General features: G+C 44.4%; 1 protein-coding gene across 4 annotated transcripts in view; it reads right to left on the bottom strand.

Moving 5' to 3' along the window:
• The window catches only part of LOC111601174, a 115817-nt gene that overhangs the window by 44298 nt on the left and 53853 nt on the right, over positions 1 to 17666 (bottom strand). For 2 of the 4 annotated variants that reach the window (XM_030224438.1, XM_030224436.1), the window contains exons 13-28: positions 9772 to 9915; positions 9633 to 9701; positions 9493 to 9570; positions 8716 to 9330; positions 7962 to 8183; positions 7654 to 7836; positions 6922 to 7407; positions 4426 to 6864; positions 3746 to 4366; positions 3360 to 3677; positions 2148 to 2849; positions 1746 to 2078; positions 1340 to 1666; positions 960 to 1277; positions 438 to 761; positions 52 to 375 (exon numbers count right to left, since the gene is read on the bottom strand). In XM_030224438.1, coding sequence (XP_030080298.1) covers positions 52 to 375; positions 438 to 761; positions 960 to 1277; positions 1340 to 1666; positions 1746 to 2078; positions 2148 to 2849; positions 3360 to 3677; positions 3746 to 4366; positions 4426 to 6864; positions 6922 to 7407; positions 7654 to 7836; positions 7962 to 8183; positions 8716 to 9330; positions 9493 to 9570; positions 9633 to 9701; positions 9772 to 9915 — 7503 coding nt within the window. Of the gene's footprint in view, positions 1 to 51; positions 376 to 437; positions 762 to 959; positions 1278 to 1339; positions 1667 to 1745; positions 2079 to 2147; positions 2850 to 3359; positions 3678 to 3745; positions 4367 to 4425; positions 6865 to 6921; positions 7408 to 7653; positions 7837 to 7961; positions 8184 to 8715; positions 9331 to 9492; positions 9571 to 9632; positions 9702 to 9771; positions 9916 to 11273; positions 15704 to 17666 lie in introns of those variants that run through there. The other 2 variants (XM_030224437.1, XM_030224439.1) reach the window with 2 other exon arrangements.

The raw sequence follows: 17666 nt of genomic DNA on the forward strand, positions 1-17666 counted from the left end.
ATGTTACTAAACTATTCTTAGATAACTTTTTGTGTTTTGAGGATACTCTACATTTGGGTATTTCACGGCAATACTGCGAGGGATTGCCCGTATAACCGGCAGGACAACTGCAGCTGGGCGAATGATTGATGACGTGACATTCAGCGGCTACACCGCAAACTCCTGGACAGGGATCTCTACACTTGTTGTTAAGGCAGGCGCGATTCTTGGAGCAGTCGCTATTAAGCACACATTCTGGACGGCATTCCGTGTACGGATCGCCACTGTACTCGGGTAGACACGTGCAGGAGCCGACGCCGTTGCGTTCCTTGCAAAGGGCATTGGCACCACACGGACTAGGATTGCAGGGCTCCGCGATTTCGGGCGGTACAATAACTGAGAAAAATAAATAGGTTTACAATTGGGAACTGGACGTTGACTGAGCGTTGAACGCTTACTTTGTGGACTACACTCAGAGAATGGATCGCCAGCATAGCCATCAAGGCAACGGCAAATAGGTCTATGATTATTTACAAGGCATGTGGTCTGAATGCCGCAAGTACCCACGCAGGGATTCTGACAGCGTAAATTGATGCAAGCCAAGTTGCCAGCGCACTCGGAGTTCGATGTGCACTCGGGACGGCAATTTGGCGCCCTACCCACATAATGTTGCAAGCATGAGCACACGGGTTGCTCATTAGCTGCCGACACCTTACACTGCGAGTTGGGTCCGCATGGCGAGGGCACACACGGATCGATGCGATCACTTACAATAGGTCGTTCTACATTTACCAAATACACCAAACATGATAACAGCATGCACCACAATAAAAGCCATATAACATTGTACATATAAAAAAGAAAGATATATATAGATATAGTATGGATATAAAGAGGTGATTTTGTGAATGATTTGAAATGAGGGAAGCGAGCCAAAGCAAGCTTTTGTTTTATGATGTGAGGTGACGATGTTTTCTTACTTTCTTGAGGTAGGCAGCGCACGAAAGGATCGCCACTGTAGCCAGGGCTGCAGGAGCAAATGGGATTGTGATTGACGACGCGACATAAGGCATTGTTGCCGCATGTACCAGGGCATGGATCTTTGCAGCGTTCATTGATGCACGATTTGTCTTGACTGCATTCCGAACTGCTCATGCATTCGGGCCGGCAGTTGGGTGGGGCGCCCACATAATTTGGCACACACGAGCAGACGGCATGACCGTTAAGTGCACGACAGTTGCTGTAGAGACCGCACGGTGAGGGATGGCATGGATTTTCGGGCACAATGGGATCGGGATCTAGACACATTGTAAAGTGTGCTATTAATTATGGATTGTTTTTAACGCGAGTCAAGTCTTACAGCGCGGTATATCGGGCACGAGATGACAACCCACGATCGGATTTCCTGTATAGCCCGGCAAGCATTCGCAGTTGGGTGCATGATTAAATACGGCGCATTGGGCACTGTGTCCACACATGCCAGGACATGGATCGACGCACTTCTGATTTACGCATGCGCGTGATTTGGGACAATCTGAGTTGATCACACACTCGGGTCGGCATTCGACGTATGGATCGCCAAAGTATTCGGGCAAGCATTTACATGCTGCGGCGCTATTACGCTCCTCGCATAATGCGTTTAGGCCACAGGGGCTGGGTCGGCAGGGTTGGGTGGTTTCGACGGGTACTGTTTGGTTAACATACAACATATTTGAATGCATTGACATAAAATGGTTGGGGAAACTGTGCATAAGGACGGGACATACTTTCTAAGATCTTGTAGCAGCCTGAGAATGGATCTCCAGTGTAGCCAGGCTGGCACATACACACGGGCGCGTGGAAGCTGACATGGCACAGAGCGTTATTGCCGCAGGATCCAATGCATGGATCGGCACAGCGTGCATTCATGCAGGCCATACGCGCCGGACACTCTGAGTTAATGCTGCATTCGGGGCGACAAGCCGGCGGGCGTCCTACGTAATTGTTGAGGCAGGCACAGACGGCGCCGCTACTTGCGGCTTGGCACTGCGAGTTGGGGCCGCAGGGCGATGGCACGCAAGGATTTAAGGGTCTTATGGGATCAGGAACGACTATTGGCTCTACAAGCATTGTAAGATTGAAACATTTTAATTGATGCTGTCTAGCGGAGTATTTAGGCGAACACCTACTTTGCTCAGGCAAACACTGATGGAATGGATCACCAGTATAACCATCAAAGCAGCTACAGATGGGCGCATGGTTTGCCGTGCGACAACGTGCATTATAGCCACATGTGCCGGGGCATGGATCGCGGCATCTTTGATTGATGCAGGCTCTATCTGAGGCACATTCGGCACTTGTCAAGCATTCTGGCTTGCAATTGGGTGGGCTGCCCATATAGTCTGGCAAACAAGCGCAGACTGGACGACTCCCAACCACATGGCAAGTGCTAAAGAGGCCGCAGGGCGAGGGTCTACATGGATCTTTGGGCAGTGGGAGGTACATATCTAAAAGCAGTAAGCTTAGCTTATTAAGAGACTCTTTATTATTCTGGTGGGTGTGCATACTTGTGGGTCGCTCCACACAGGCGCGTAGGGGATTGCCAGTAAAACCTGGCTCACAGCTGCACACGGGCTGATGGTGAGCAACGCGACAAATCGCATTAAAGCCACAGGCATTCGCACAGGGATCGCGGCACTTCATATTGATACAGGCCTTGGTACCGGGACAATCGCTATTCTGCACACATTCGGGTCGGCAATTAATGTATGGATCTCCGAAATAATTCTGAATGCAGCTGCATGAGCCAGCACCGTTGCGTTCGCGACAAACGGCATTTGCACCACATGGCGATGGATAGCATGGATCAGAGGGCACATCGGGTACCACAACTGAGTTATGAGCAAACACACGAAGATAGGCATAGATATGGCAAGCGTGGAGAAGTGGATAATGCATACAATAAATTAAAGATATACATATACAGAATAGGCTTAAAACTAGGCTCTTAAATACATGACAAATAAATACAAATTGAAGTTTCCCAGAATCGTGAAAAATATATAATATACCCCGTACCCATGTCAACAGCGAAAAGCATTTGTAATGACTTTCTTTAATTATATAAATATCTATTCGAATTATCTTTGGCACAAACTTTTTAAGTGCGTTTTCGACATGATCATGGGTACAGGGTATATATAAATGATGGAATAGTATGAAGTATGTACACAATATAACAAAACATGCATGACGTAAGAACCAGATGCCCCTTAATCTAAGATACCACTGGAAAAGACATGTAACATTAACAAAACAATAGGCGCTACAGTTGCCAGTCGCAACAAAGGAATGCAACTGTTTGTATGGAAAGGATAGCAAATCGAAAAGAATGGACTCACTTTGATGCATGTTGCAACCCGTGTACGGATCGCCCTCATAGCCCTCAAGACAACTGCACTTGGGCTGGTGATTCTGTGTGGTGCAGAGCGCATTGAAGCCACAAGTGCCAATGCAAGGATTTTCGCAGCGTTGACGTATGCACGCTCTGTTCGAGGGGCAGTCTTGGTTAATAACACACTCGGGTCGGCAGTTGGGAGGTGCTCCGAACATGCCCGCCGAGCAAGAGCACTCAGCTCGATTGTTAACTTCACGGCACAAAGCATTCGGTCCACATGGATTCGGTAAGCAGGGATTGACAACAGGTCTTGGTTCAGGGGCTACAAGAAAGATTAAATAAATGTTAGGCTAAGCTTAAAGTATTTTATGGGATGTTCGTGTGACTTACGTTTGGGTACACATTGTTCGAATGGATCTCCGACATATTCGTTGGGGCACGTACATATAGGATTATGATTGTTCACTTGACACTTGGCATTAAAGCCGCATGTGCCACTGCATGGATTGGCGCACTTTTGATTAATGCAAGCCAAATTCTGTGCACACTCAGAGCTGACCACACACTCGGGTCGGCATGTGGGCGGTGAACCGAAATAGCCAACTTGGCAGCTGCATGTGGGATGGCCCTCGACTGTGCGGCATATGCTGTTTGGTCCACAAGGATTGGGTTCACACACGCTGATGGGTCCCACAGGAGTGCGTTTGCAGCCCACGAATGGATCGCCCTCGAAGCTATGTATACAACTGCATGTGGGCAGATGGTTGACTACAGTGCATTCGGCATTGGGACCACAGGCACCTGTGCAGGGATTGCGACAGTGCTGCTTGATGCAGGCCAGTGACGAAGGACATTCCGAATTATAGATACATTCTGGGCGACAGCCAGTGCTGTATGGATCCCCAAAGTAGGGCTCAATACAGCTGCAGCGAGCTGCATCATTATGCGGTGTGCACACTGCATTCTCAGCGCAGGGATTCGGATAGCAGGGATTGTAGTGATCATGTGGTTCTGCAATAGAGTAATGCAATAATATCATGGACGTTATTAGTGAAACTCTTTAAACTTACCCTGTTTTATGACCTTCGAGCAGCCTACGAAGGCATCGCCCTCGTAGCCTGTGTCGCAGCTGCAATGTGCGGAGTGGGCAACAACTGTGCAGCGGGCATTGTGTCCACAAGTGTTGGCGCATGGATTTTGACATTTCTCTTGGATGCAAGCCTTGTCTGCGGGACATTCAGTGCTAAGCGTGCACTCGGGTCGGCAATATGGTGGACTGCCTATGTAGTTGGCAACGCACGAGCAGACCGGCCGCTTCTGTTTGATTTGGCAAATTGAGTTGGGACCGCAGGGCGATGGCACACAAGGATTTTGCTGTGATTTGCCATCGGGTTCTGGCACACGAGAGCAAGCCACGAATGGATCACCCTCGAAGTGTGACTCACAAGAGCAAATCGGATTGTGATTCAAAACCTCACAGCGCGCACCGATGCCGCAGGTGCCAGGGCAGGGATCTGCACAGCGTTGATTGATACAAGCCTGGCTGGGAGCGCACTCCGAGCTAACCACGCACTCTGGCTGGCAAACAGGTGGTGCGCCCTTGAAATTGGGTAGGCAGGAGCAAGCGGCATAGCCATCTGCAGACGCCAAGCACCGCGAGTTGGGGCCACAGGGTGAGGGCTCGCAAGGATTACGACGATCGGTAGGCGGCGTCACTGGCGGTAAGTAATATGGATTGCAGGCCAGGAAAGCATCGCCACTAAAGCCCTCGGCGCAGACACAAACGGGTGCATGGTTAACGACACGACACACGGCATTGATGCCACAGACACCGGAGCAAGCGTCTACGCACTTGGAATTCACACACGCCTTGTCGGCGGAACAGTCACTATTGAGGACGCACTCCGGTCGACAGCCAATGTAGGGATTACCGAAGTAGCCCTTGCGACAAATGCAGGCCAATCCGCCGCTTTGCCGTTTGCAATCGGCATTTGGTCCACACTGCAGCTTGGCACAACTGGCTGTGGGTGTTGGTACTATTGGCGAGGGTGGTGCGCATTGTTCGTAGGGATTACCGAAGAGTCCAGTGGGGCAAGCACATATTGGATTATGCTCGTAGACATTACAAACAGCGTTGCGTCCACAGGAGCCGGGGCAAGGATCCAAGCAGCGTTGTCCCAAACAGGCGCGGTCAAATGGACAGTCCGAATTGGCAACGCATTCCGGTCGACAACGCGGGTTTTGTTGAGCATTGGGTCCAAAGCAAGGGTCACATAGGGCTACACCATCTCCAAATACAGAGCACACGTCACTTGGTCCACAAGGCGACGGTACACAAGGATCACGGGAGATGTTCTTTAATATACCTATCGGTACGCACTGTAAGAACGCATCTCCAGCGAATCCATCGAGACAATGGCACACTGGTGTATGTTGGCGAACGTTGCAAATGGCGTTGATACCGCAGATGGTGCCGGCACATGGATCTACACACTTGTGGTTTATACAGGATAGCGACTCTCCGCAGTCCGAGTTAATGTCGCATTCCGGCTGGCAGCCGGATTGGGGATCACCCAGATATCCAGGGAGGCATGAGCACACAGCTCGGTTATTCAGCAATTTACATTCGCTGTTCAAGCCACATGGACTGGGCACACAAGGGTTACCCTTGGGTTGGTCCAGAGCAAAGCAACGTACGCCAGGATTACCGGTTAAGCCAGCATTGCAAGAGCAAACGGGATGATGTTGTTCCACACGGCAATTGGCTCCGTGACCGCATGCACCGGGGCATGGATCGTAGCAACGGAATCCCATGCAGGCCCTGCTTTGAGGACAATCAGCATCTACTTGACATTCATAGCCGTGGCATCCAACAAGGGATGTTGGATCGCCAGACAGACCCTCGGGGCAGACACATGCAGTTTGGCCATCGCCAGCAACAACGCAGTTAGCATTGGGTCCGCAAGGATTGGGATCGCACACAGTGCGACTTGTCTCAATACACCCTTGGTAGGCATCTCCAACGTAGCCAGAGCGGCAGTAGCATTCCTCGCGATTGCCGGCCACATAGCAGTCAGCATTGCGACCACATGGATCCGGCTGGCACAGCTCAATGGAAACTGATGGCTTTTCGCAAATTCTGAAAGGATTTCCAATCTTGTTATCCGGACAGTAGCAGACGGGCTGGCGCGATGAGTCACAGATGGCGCCTGTGCCGCAAGGATTTGGCTCGCAGGGATTGATCGGCTCGACGCAGCCGCGAATAGTGTTAGGACTCTCCACATAACCTGGCAGACAGGTACACTTAGAGAAGCCATTGCTTAACACTGCACACTGAGTGTTGGGTCCACAAGGCGAAGGTTCGCATGGATTGGATGGAAGCTCACAAGCTATGTGTGGAGGTTGGCCTTCGTATTCGGGCAAACAGAAGCAAACGGGAGCACCGTTAACCCGGCGACAGCCAGAGTTTGGACCACATGGATTCGGTGTACACTCATCTCCCTCAGGAACTATAATTGAGGAATATTTAACACTTTTTAATAATTGCTTAAACACAAAATACTCACTGCAATTCTTGAAGGGGTTACCAGTGAGACCTTTAGGGCAGAAGCATATGGGGTTTCCATTGTCCAGTTCACACTGAGCATTCAGACCACATGGATTGGGATCGCACGGATTCTGTGGTGGACTGCAACCCACCTCGGGATTACCATTGTATCCAGGTGGGCACTTGCACACGCCACGATGATTAACTACATCGCACAGGGCAAATGCACCACATTGACAAGGAGATGTGCACTTGCCATTGATGCATGCCTGGCTGGCATCACATTCGGAATCAGCGCGACAACCCAGCGATTGCTGGCAAAGAACGTATGCATTGCCCAAAAATCCGGGCAAGCAGCGACAGTTGATGCCATGGTTGACCGGCACACATTCGGCGTTCTCTCCGCACGAATCCTCTTGGCAAGGATTTATGCAGCGTCGGTTGAGGCGGTCGCATAGCTTATTCGGCGGACAATCCTCGTTGTATTGGCAGACTTGGGTGCGTGCTATGGTTGTGGTTAGAGTTACGGTGCGTTTTGTTTCGTGTATTTATAATTCGATTCGTGTTGTTGTTGTCGGGGCGGTACAAATTTTATACATGTGTTGGCAGGTGTACGGGGAATTTGTACAGTGTATGAAAGAGAGAGAGACATTTTGGGAAATGAAACATTTTGTGTTATATTAGACTGGAATAACTATAACTTGAGGATGAGCAAAAGTGCAAGAAGTGCTAGCAATAGTAAGCTACTAACCTGGCTGACAACCAACCAGCCCATTGCCCTGATAGCCATCCAGGCAGCTGCAATCGGCCGCGTGATTGGCATTGATACAAACCGCATTTTGGGCACAAGGATCATGCACGTCGCAAGGGTGCTGGCAACGCTCATTGATACACGCTTCCGTAATGCCGCAATCCGAGTTGTGGGTACATTCAACTGTGGGTAAATGGACAGGATAAGTAAATTGTATATTCGATATAAATAAGTTAAACCAGAGCTTCTTAGTTGGATTAAATTGTATGTATTTGATGAAGTTGTTGATTAATTTATTAGTTGCTTACTTGACTTTTGCGTTGGCACACACTTGACCATCGGATTGCCCTCGTGACCCTGTGGGCAGCTGCAAATGGGTCGATGACTCTTTGCTGTACACTTGGCAGTGGAAGCACAAATTTTGGCAAATTCGCAGGGATCGTGGCACAAACCCATGTAACAGGCTTCGCTTCCAATGCAATCATTGTTCGATTGGCATGGTTCATGTGTTTTTGGTGTGCCTGGCGGTTCTACTTGTTAGAAATTATTAAGTTAGTTAGCTTTTTGATTAATTGAGTTGGTTAATTAACTTATGATGGTAAATCAAATTTGTTAAGGAGAGAGATCATATTTACAATATATATATAATATGATTTACATATATATATATAAATATACATATATTCATCAAGTATTTGTTTCATTATTTACAAAGCAATTTGGTGTGGTACTTTCACAAGTTGTTTCTCATAAGCAAACGACAGTTTTAGTTCAGAAACGAAGTATGAAAATTAATAATTGAAATAAATTAAGTTGCTTATGTAAGCTGCTTGCAAGAGTACTTTTTGTTTCGAATTTTACATGTTGCACAATTTAGGAACGTGAAATGCACAGCTGTCACTTTGGTACTTAAATATGTCTGTGTATAAAAGGTGAATCGAAATCAATTATTTTAAATATTTACAAAGGGATTCTAAAGAATAAGGGCCTGTTAACGACATTTTGGGTACCGAAAGTGACGACAGCATAATCATAATCTTTCCTTTAGACAATTGTTTATACCTTTCTTTGTGCATTGCCCAAGTTTGCAGTGCTCGTTAGGAGCACAGTTAGTATCTATTGTACATGGGTTAATAACTGTGATAACTGTTGTGTTGGCCGGTGGTGTAGAGACTGTTGTTGTTTGCATTGGGATTAGATCATCGACTTCCGTTGTTGTGCCAGCTCTAGTTGGTAGTTCCGTTGGCCAAGGCGTCGTGCTGGTCATCGTGGTTGTATCTGGTACCTCATTTGAGGTATCCAGTCGAGTTGTTTTCATTTTTGGCGTTGTGGTTCGCCTGCCACCATCTTTGCTGGTCAGCGTTGTCGTTGTGATCACAGGCCTTGGCGTTGGCGTATCAGTTATGTTGTTCTCACCATCCCGATAGCCTTTCGTGTGGCCCGATTTGATGGTTGTTGTCTCAATGTTGGATTTACTCGTGCTTGTCTTGTTAGTGCTTATTTCTGTGCTAGTTATGATGGTGGTTGTGGTGGTGGTGCTAGTGGTGGTACCCTTGCTTGAGATTGTCGACATATCGTCGTCTGTGATAGGGTTAGCTGTTGTTGTTGTTTTTGTGGATGCTGTTGTTGGTTTCGTTGTGGTTTTCTTGGTAGTACTAGTTGTTATTGTTACATTAGCTAGGGAGAGAGATATATTTACATGGGTAAAGGGTGGTTATTGTATAATACAAATATGTACATAGTATTATATTTACACTTGTTAGTGTTTAGGCATTGCCTATGTATGATTAACGCTGAATACACCACATATAAGCTGATCTAATTGAAAGTAGAACATACCTTTAATACAGGCACCAGTTGTGGGATCACACTTTGCACCTGGCGGACAGTGTTCACAGCCAGGAGTGCGTCCTGTTGCTGTAATATCTTAAGTTAATAAACATAGTCCAGTAACTGAAGCACTATACCATTGTACTTACTGTCACGGCAGTTACATCCATCACACTCGAAACCTTTCCGACAATCCGACTTACGTTGGCATTCACAGACTGCATGTTAAGAGATATAAAATAAAATATTATTCATATTGATCGCCAGGAGAATGTGAGATAAACGCACCGCTGGCACAAACTGGTTGGTGGGCAATGACACGACAATCCTCACTACGGCCGCATGGATTCTCATAGGCGCAGGGATCCACACAAAGTGCATTCACGCATGCCTGTTGAGTCGGGCACTCATCGCTCGAGGCACAACCGATTTCTGATATTGGATTTGGGTTAGCGTTGCAAAGTAAGCAAATTGTTTAAATTAATTAAGGTATAATATAAGATTTTCGGTTAAGACATTCGTTTGGATATGTTTAATTGATATTATCAGTGTTTATTTTATTTAAGAAACCTGTTTGATAGGTAGTTTTTCTTGACTTGTTTCAATACTGTTAGTACATTATTATTATATTTCAGATATTTGTTCTTTTGCACCCACTTGAGGCACATTCTAGCACATCTAATTAACTATAATTATTATTAAAATATTATGTTAAGATATTGTTTAGCTGTTGTTGTTGTTGTTGTTTTTTAGTGTTGTCGCAAAACAACATATACACATGCAAGCAAGCGAGTAATAAGGATACGATTATTTGGGGTTAGTGCAACTTTAGATAAGCCTTAGATCATAAAACACCGATTAGTACTGTCACCCAGCCAGTCATGCAATTGATTAATAATACTATGTTCAACTAAATATAACTTACTGTACGTAATTATGTGTACAATTGGATAAAGTATATGAATATGTATGTACAAACAAACATATGTACTAAATACAACAAAAATCAACACAAATATTCTTATATTTATTATACAGAGATGATGAGATCGTAACACTGACATATAACATGCACATCGAGCACAGTCCGAAACGAAACGAAACATTCTGAGAGACATTCAACATAATGTTATATGATATAGGTCTTGATGATACACGTACTGGCAGCAGGCAGGCAGGCAAACAAAAGCAGGCAACTAACATGAACGAGAACAAGAACTAGACAGAGTGAGCTCTATTTAATTGGCATTCAAACATTGGTGAATACATTTATTGCTCCATTTGTGAACACATACATAGAGTTCAAGAGGAAATCTGAGTGGTATTTTTGGTGATGGGTGGTTGTGGTGAGTGCAGGCATATACATACATATACGAATAACAGCGAAGAGCCAGTGATAAGAGCCGAGGGGAAGAAGTACAAATGCAGTAGAGAGTAAAGCTTTCTGTTGGCCATCATATTGGCACACAAAAAACATTGGGATTGAATTGCAAGGACCCGAACGAAAAAATAAAACATGCACGTGCCAGCCAACAGGTTCGGCTGGTCAGTTATGGCACAAGTGGAAGGAGATATGATAAGAAGTCCATAAGAAGAGATAAAGTAGACAATATGACATCAAATTGAAGTAGGCTGCTACGTATTGCCAGATGCATTGGCGATTAAAGTAGTTGGAGCCACGGATTCCAAAAAGAAACCACCACAACCATGTGGTTTGCAACTCATTCAATTTATAAGGAACACGTGGATCGATATTTAGACTTAACATTTACAAACACAGCTTTAGTTACCTGCAGTAATAGAGCAACCGGGTTTATTTACATCGGCGTCGATATCACAATAGCACATAGCGGTGTGGTTCAAAGTACGACAAACAGTATAATTTTGAACATTACAAAGGTTATCATAATACTCGCAGGGTCTAATGCAATTTGCTTTCACACATATTTCATCGTCCGAGCAATCGTTTGTCATCGTACAATCATGTAAAGTTTCTGTTATGTAAACGTTTGTCATGTCTGTGGTTGTTGTCATTGGGGTTACTTCTCCTAAACCTAAGCCTATCGTGGTTCTACCTATACCACTTTGAGTAGTTGTGCTGTCAGGATAGCCCATTGTTGTGAAATAGAAAGGAACTGTTCTATTTAAAATATTTTCAGTTGTGGTGGGATAACGGCTTACATAAGAGTCATTAACCACGGTCGAAGAAATTGTAGTTTCCTTAAATCTTGACGCTGCAGTAGTCGTATCTATTGTTGTGCTTTCAGGTTGAAAAGTTGTTTGTCTCTCTTCACTTGTAGTTTGGGGAACGGTCAATGGAGTCGTTGAATCTTCCTGGGTTGATATGTCAGGGGATGTACTTGAAGATACTTTATCAGCTGAACTAGTTGTTAATTCAGTTACAGTAAACATAACTCCAGAGTCAGGTGGTATTGTAGTACCAGAAGAAGGAACGGGCGAGGTTCTGTCACTTAAGGTGGTTGTTGTCATTCGTTGAGTTGGGTGTGTTTTCGGATATGCATGAGTGGTTGATTCAGTTGTAGTAAATGGAACTTTAGATTCTCCAGAGTCAGGTGGTATTGTAGTACCAGAAGAAGGACCGGGTGAGGTTGTGTCAGTTAAGGTGGTTGTTGTCAATCGTTCTGTTGGTAAAGTTTTTGGATATTCCTGGGTCGTTGATTCAGTTGTAGTATATGGAACTTTAGATTCTCCAGAGTCAGGTGGTATTGTAGTACCAGAAGAAGCGCCGGGTGAGGTTGTGCCACTTAATATGGTTGTTGTCATTCGTTGAGTTGGGGATGTTTTTGGATATTCATGGGTCGTTGATTCAGTTGTAGTATATGGAACTTTAGATTCTCCAGAGTCAGGTGGTATTGTAGTATCAGAAGAAGGACTGGGTGAGGTTGTGTCAGTTAAGGTGGTTGTTGTTATCCGTTCAGTTGGAGATGTTTTTGGATATTCATGGGTCGTTGATTCAGTTGTAGTATATGGAACTTTAGATTCTCCAGAGTCAGGTGGTATTGTAGTACCAGAAGAAGGACCGGGTGAGGTTGTGTCAGTTAAGGTGGTTGTTGTCAATCGTTCTGTTGGTAAAGTTTTTGGATATTCCTGGGTCGTTGATTCAGTTGTAGTATATGGAACTTTAGATTCTCCAGAGTCAGGTGGTATTGTAGTACCAGAAGAAGCACCGCGTGAGGTTGTGCCACTTAATATGGTTGTTGTCATTCGTTGAGTTGAGGATGTTTTCGGATATGCATGAGTCGTTGATTCAGTTGTAGTAAATGGAACTTTAGATTCTCCAGAGTCAGGTGGTATTGTAGTACCAGAAGAAGGACCGGGTGAGGTTGTGTCAGTTAAGGTGGTTGTTGTTATCCGTTCAGTTGGAGATGTTTTTGGATATTCATGGGTCGTTGATTCAGTTGTAGTATATGGAACTTTAGATTCTCCAGAGTCAGGTGGTATTGTAGTATCAGAAGAAGGACTGGGTGAGGTTGTGTCAGTTAAGGTGGTTGTTGTTATCCGTTCAGTTGGAGATGTTTTTGGATATTCATGGGTCGTTGATTCAGTTGTAGTATATGGAACTTTAGATTCTCCAGAGTCAGGTGGTATTGTAGTATCAGAAGAAGGACTGGGTGAGGTTGTGTCAGTTAAGGTGGTTGTTGTTATCCGTTCAGTTGGAGATGTTTTTGGATATTCATGGGTCGTTGATTCAGTTGTAGTATATGGAACTTTAGATTCTCCAGAGTCAGGTGGTGTTGTAGTATCAGAAGAAGGACTGGGTGAGGTTGTGTCAGTTAAGGTGGTTGTTGTTATCCGTTCAGTTGGAGATGTTTTTGGATATTCATGGGTCGTTGATTCAGTTGTAGTATATGGAACTTTAGATTCTCCAGAGTCAGGTGGTATTGTAGTACCAGATGAAGGACCGGGTGAGGTTGTGTCAGTTAAGGTGGTTGTTCTCATGAGTTCAGTTGGAGATGTTTTTGGATATTCCTGGGTCGTTGATTCAGTTGTAGTATATGGAACTTTAGATTCTCCAGAGTCAGGTGGTATTGTAGTACCAGATGAAGGACCGGGTGAGGTTGTGTCAGTTAAGGTGGTTGTTCTCATGAGTTCAGTTGGAGTTGTTTTTGGATATTCCTGGGTCGTTGATTCAGTTGTAGTATATGGAATTTTAGATTCTCCAGAGTCAGGTGGTATTGTAGTACCAGAAGAAGGAGCTTGTGAGGCTCTGCCACTTACGGTAGTTGTTTTTATCCGTTCAGTTGGAGTTGTTTTCGGATATTCATGGGTCGTTGATTCAGTTGTGGTATATGGAACTTTAGATTCTCCAGAGTCAGGTGGTATTGTAGTATCAGAAGAAGGACCGGGTGAGGTTGTATCAGTTAAGGTGGTTGTTCTCATGCGTTCAGTTGGAGTTGTTTTTGGATATTCCTGGGTCGTTGATTCAGTTGTAGTATATGGAACTTTAGATTCTCCAGAGTCAGGTGGTATTGTAGTACCAGAAGAAGGACCGGGTGAGGTTGTGTCAGTTAATGTGGTTGCTGTCATGCGTTCTGTTGGTACAGATTCTGGATAAGCATGGGTCGTTGATTCAGTTGTAGTAAATGGAGCTTTAGATTCTCCAGATTCAGGTGGTATTGTGGTACCAGAAGAAGGAGCTTGTGAGGCTCTGCCACTTACGGTAGTTGCTGTTATCCGTTCAGTTGAAGATGTTTTCGGATATTCATGGGTTGTTGATTCAGTTGTATTAAATGTAACTTTAGATCCATCAGAGATCGGTGGTATGGTAGTACCCAAAGAAGGTCCTTGAGACGTTGTGTCGGATAACGTCGTTGTTGTTATTCGTTCGGTCGAAATAGTTTTCGGATATTCATGAGTTGTTGACTCAGTTGAAGCAAGTGAAACTTGAGAATCCCCATGCGATGTTGTGTCAGATGGAGTAGATTCTGTAACCTGATCAAGTGGGATTGTTGTTGGATATTCGTGGGATGTTGATTTAGTTGTAGTGAATGGAACTATAGATTCTCCAGAGTCAGGTGGTATATTAGTACCAGGTGAAGGACCGGGTGGTGTTGTGCCAGTTAGGGTGGTTGTTGTCATTCGTTCAGTTGGAGATGTTTTCGAATATACAAGGGTCGTTGATTCTGTTGTAGTAAATGGAACTTTCGATTCTCCAGAGTCAGGTGGTATTGTTGTACCAGAAGAAGGACCGGGTGTGGTTGTGTCAGTTAATGTGGTTACTGTCATGCGTTCTGTTGGTACAGTTTCTGGATAAGCATGGGTCGTTGATTCAGTTGTAGTAAATGGAACTTTAGATTCTTTATACTCAGGTGGTATTGTAATACTAGAAGAAGGACCGGGTGATGTGTCAGTTAAGGTGGTTGTTCTCATGCGTTCAGTTGGAGTTGTTTTTGGATATTCCTGGGTCGTTGATTCAGTTGTGGTATATGGAACTTTAGATTCTCCAGAGTCAGGTGGTATTGTAGTACCAGAAGAAGGACCGGGTGATGTTGTGTCACTTAAGGTGGTTGGTCTCATTCGTTCTGTTGGTACAGTTTCTGGATAAGCATGGGTCGTTGATTCAGTTGTAGTAAATGGAACTTTAGATTCTTTATACTCAGGTGGTATTGTAATACCAGAAGAAGGACCGGGTGATGTTGTGTCAGTTAAGGTGGTTGTTGTCATGTGTTCAGTTGGAGTTGTTTTCGGATATTCGTGGGCCGTTGATTCAGTTGTGGTATATGGAACTTTAGATTTTCCAGAGTCAGGTGGTATTGTAGTACCAGAAGAAGGACTGGGTGAGGTTGTGTAAGTTGCGGTATTTGTTGTTATCCGTTCAGTTGAAGATGTTTTCGGATATTCATGGGTTGTTGATTTAGTTGTAGTGAATGGAACTATAGATTCTCCAGAGTCAGGTGGTATTGTAGTACCAGCAGTAGGACCGGGTGATGTTGTGTCAGTTACGGTAGTTGTTGTTATCCGTTCAGTTGGAGATGTTTTCGGATATACAAGGGTCGTCGATTCTGTTGTAGTAAATATAACTTTAGATTCTCCAGAGTCAGGTGGTATTGAAGTACCAGAAGAAGGACCGGGCGATGTTGTGTCAGTTACGGTAGTTGTTGTTATCCGTTCAGTTGGTACAGTTTTTGGATATTCATAAGTTGTTGATTCTGTTGTAGTAAATGGAACTTTAGATTCTTTATACCCGGGTGGTATTGTAGTACCAGAAGAAGGACCGGGTGATGTTGTGTCAATTATAGTAGTTGTTGTTATCCGTTCAGTTTGAGATGTTTTTGGATACTCATGGGTCATTGATTCAGTTGTAGTATATGGAACTTTAGATTCTCCAGAGTCAGGTGGTATTGTAGTACCAGAAGAAGGACCAGGTGAGATTGTGTCAGTTAAGGTGGTTGTTGTTATCCGTTCAGTTGGTACAGTTTTTGGATATTCATAATTTGTTGATTCTGTTGTAGTAAATGGAACTTTAGATTCTTTATACCCGGGTGGTATTGTAGTACCAGAAGAAGGACCGGGTGATGTTGTGTCAATTATGGTAGTTGTTGTTATCCGTTCAGTTTGAGATGTTTTTGGATACTCATGGGTCATTGATTCAGTTGTAGTATATGGAACTTTAGATTCTCCAGAGTCAGGTGGTATTGTAGTACCAGAAGAAGGACCAGGTGAGGTTGTGTCAGTTAAAGTGGTTGTTGTTATCCGTTCAGTTGGTACAGTTTTTGGATATTCATGGGTTGTTGATTCTGTTGTAGTAAATGGAACTTTAGATTCTTTATACCCGGGTGGTATTGTAGTACCAGAAGAAGGACCGGGTGATGTTGTGTCAGTTACGGTAGTTGTTGTTATCCGTTCCGTTGGAGATGTTTTTGGATATTCATGGGTTGTTGATTCCGTTGTAGTAAATGGAACTTTAGATTCTTTATACCCAGGTGGTATTGTAGTACCAGAAGAAGGACCGGGTGAGGTTGTGTCAATTATGGTAGTTGTTGTTATCCGTTCAGTTTGAGATGTTTTTGGATACTCATGGGTCATTGATTCAGTTGTAGTATATGGAACTTTAGATTCTCCAGAGTCAGGTGGTATTGTAGTACCAGAAGAAGGACCAGGTGAGGTTGTGTCAGTTAAAGTGGTTGTTGTTATCCGTTCAGTTGGTACAGTTTTTGGATATTCATGGGTTGTTGATTCTGTTGTAGTAAATGGAACTTTAGATTCTTTATACCCGGGTGGTATTGTAGTACCAGAAGAAGGACCGGGTGATGTTGTGTCAGTTACGGTAGTTGTTGTTATCCGTTCCGTTGGAGATGTTTTTGGATATTCATGGGTTGTTGATTCCGTTGTAGTAAATGGAACTTTAGATTCTTTATACCCAGGTGGTATTGTAGTATCAGAAGAAGGACCGGGTGAGGTTGTGTCAATTATGGTAGTTGTTGTTATCCGTTCAGTTTGAGATGTTTTTGGATACTCATGGGTCATTGATTCAGTTGTAGTATATGGAACTTTAGATTCTCCAGAGTCAGGTGGTATTGTAGTACCAGAAGAAGGACCAGGTGAGGTTGTGTCAGTTAAAGTGGTTGTTGTTATCCGTTCAGTTGGTACAGTTTTTGGATATTCATGGGTTGTTGATTCTGTTGTAGTAAATGGAACTTTAGATTCTTTATACCCGGGTGGTATTGTAGTACCAGAAGAAGGACCGGGTGATGTTGTGTCAATTATGGTAGTTGTTGTTATCCGTTCAGTTGGAGATGTTTTTGGATATTCTTGGGTCGTTGATTCAGTTGTAGTATATGGAACTTTAGATTCTCCAGAGTCAGGTGGTATTGTAGTACCAGAAGAAGGACCAGGTGAGGTTGTGTCAGTTAAAGTGGTTGTTGTTATCCGTTCAGTTGGAGTTGTTTTCGGATATTCATGGGTCGTTGATTCAGTTGTAGTATATGGAACTTTAGATTCTCCAGAGTCAGGTGGTATTGTTGTACCAGAAGAAGTACTGGGTGAGGTTGTATCAGTTAAGGTGGTTGTTGTCATGCGTTCTGTTGGTATAGTTTTTGGATATTCATGGGTTGTTGATTGTGTTGTAGTAAATGGAACTTTAGATTCTTTATACCCAGGTGGTATTGTAGTACCAGAAGAAGGACCGTGTGATGTTGTGTCAATTATGGTAGTTGTTGTTA

Source organism: Drosophila hydei, unplaced genomic scaffold (genome assembly GCF_003285905.1).
Source record: "Drosophila hydei strain 15085-1641.00,03,60 unplaced genomic scaffold, DhydRS2 tig00008114-arrow-pilon, whole genome shotgun sequence".
In the NCBI taxonomy this organism is placed as follows: domain Eukaryota; kingdom Metazoa; phylum Arthropoda; class Insecta; order Diptera; family Drosophilidae; genus Drosophila; species Drosophila hydei.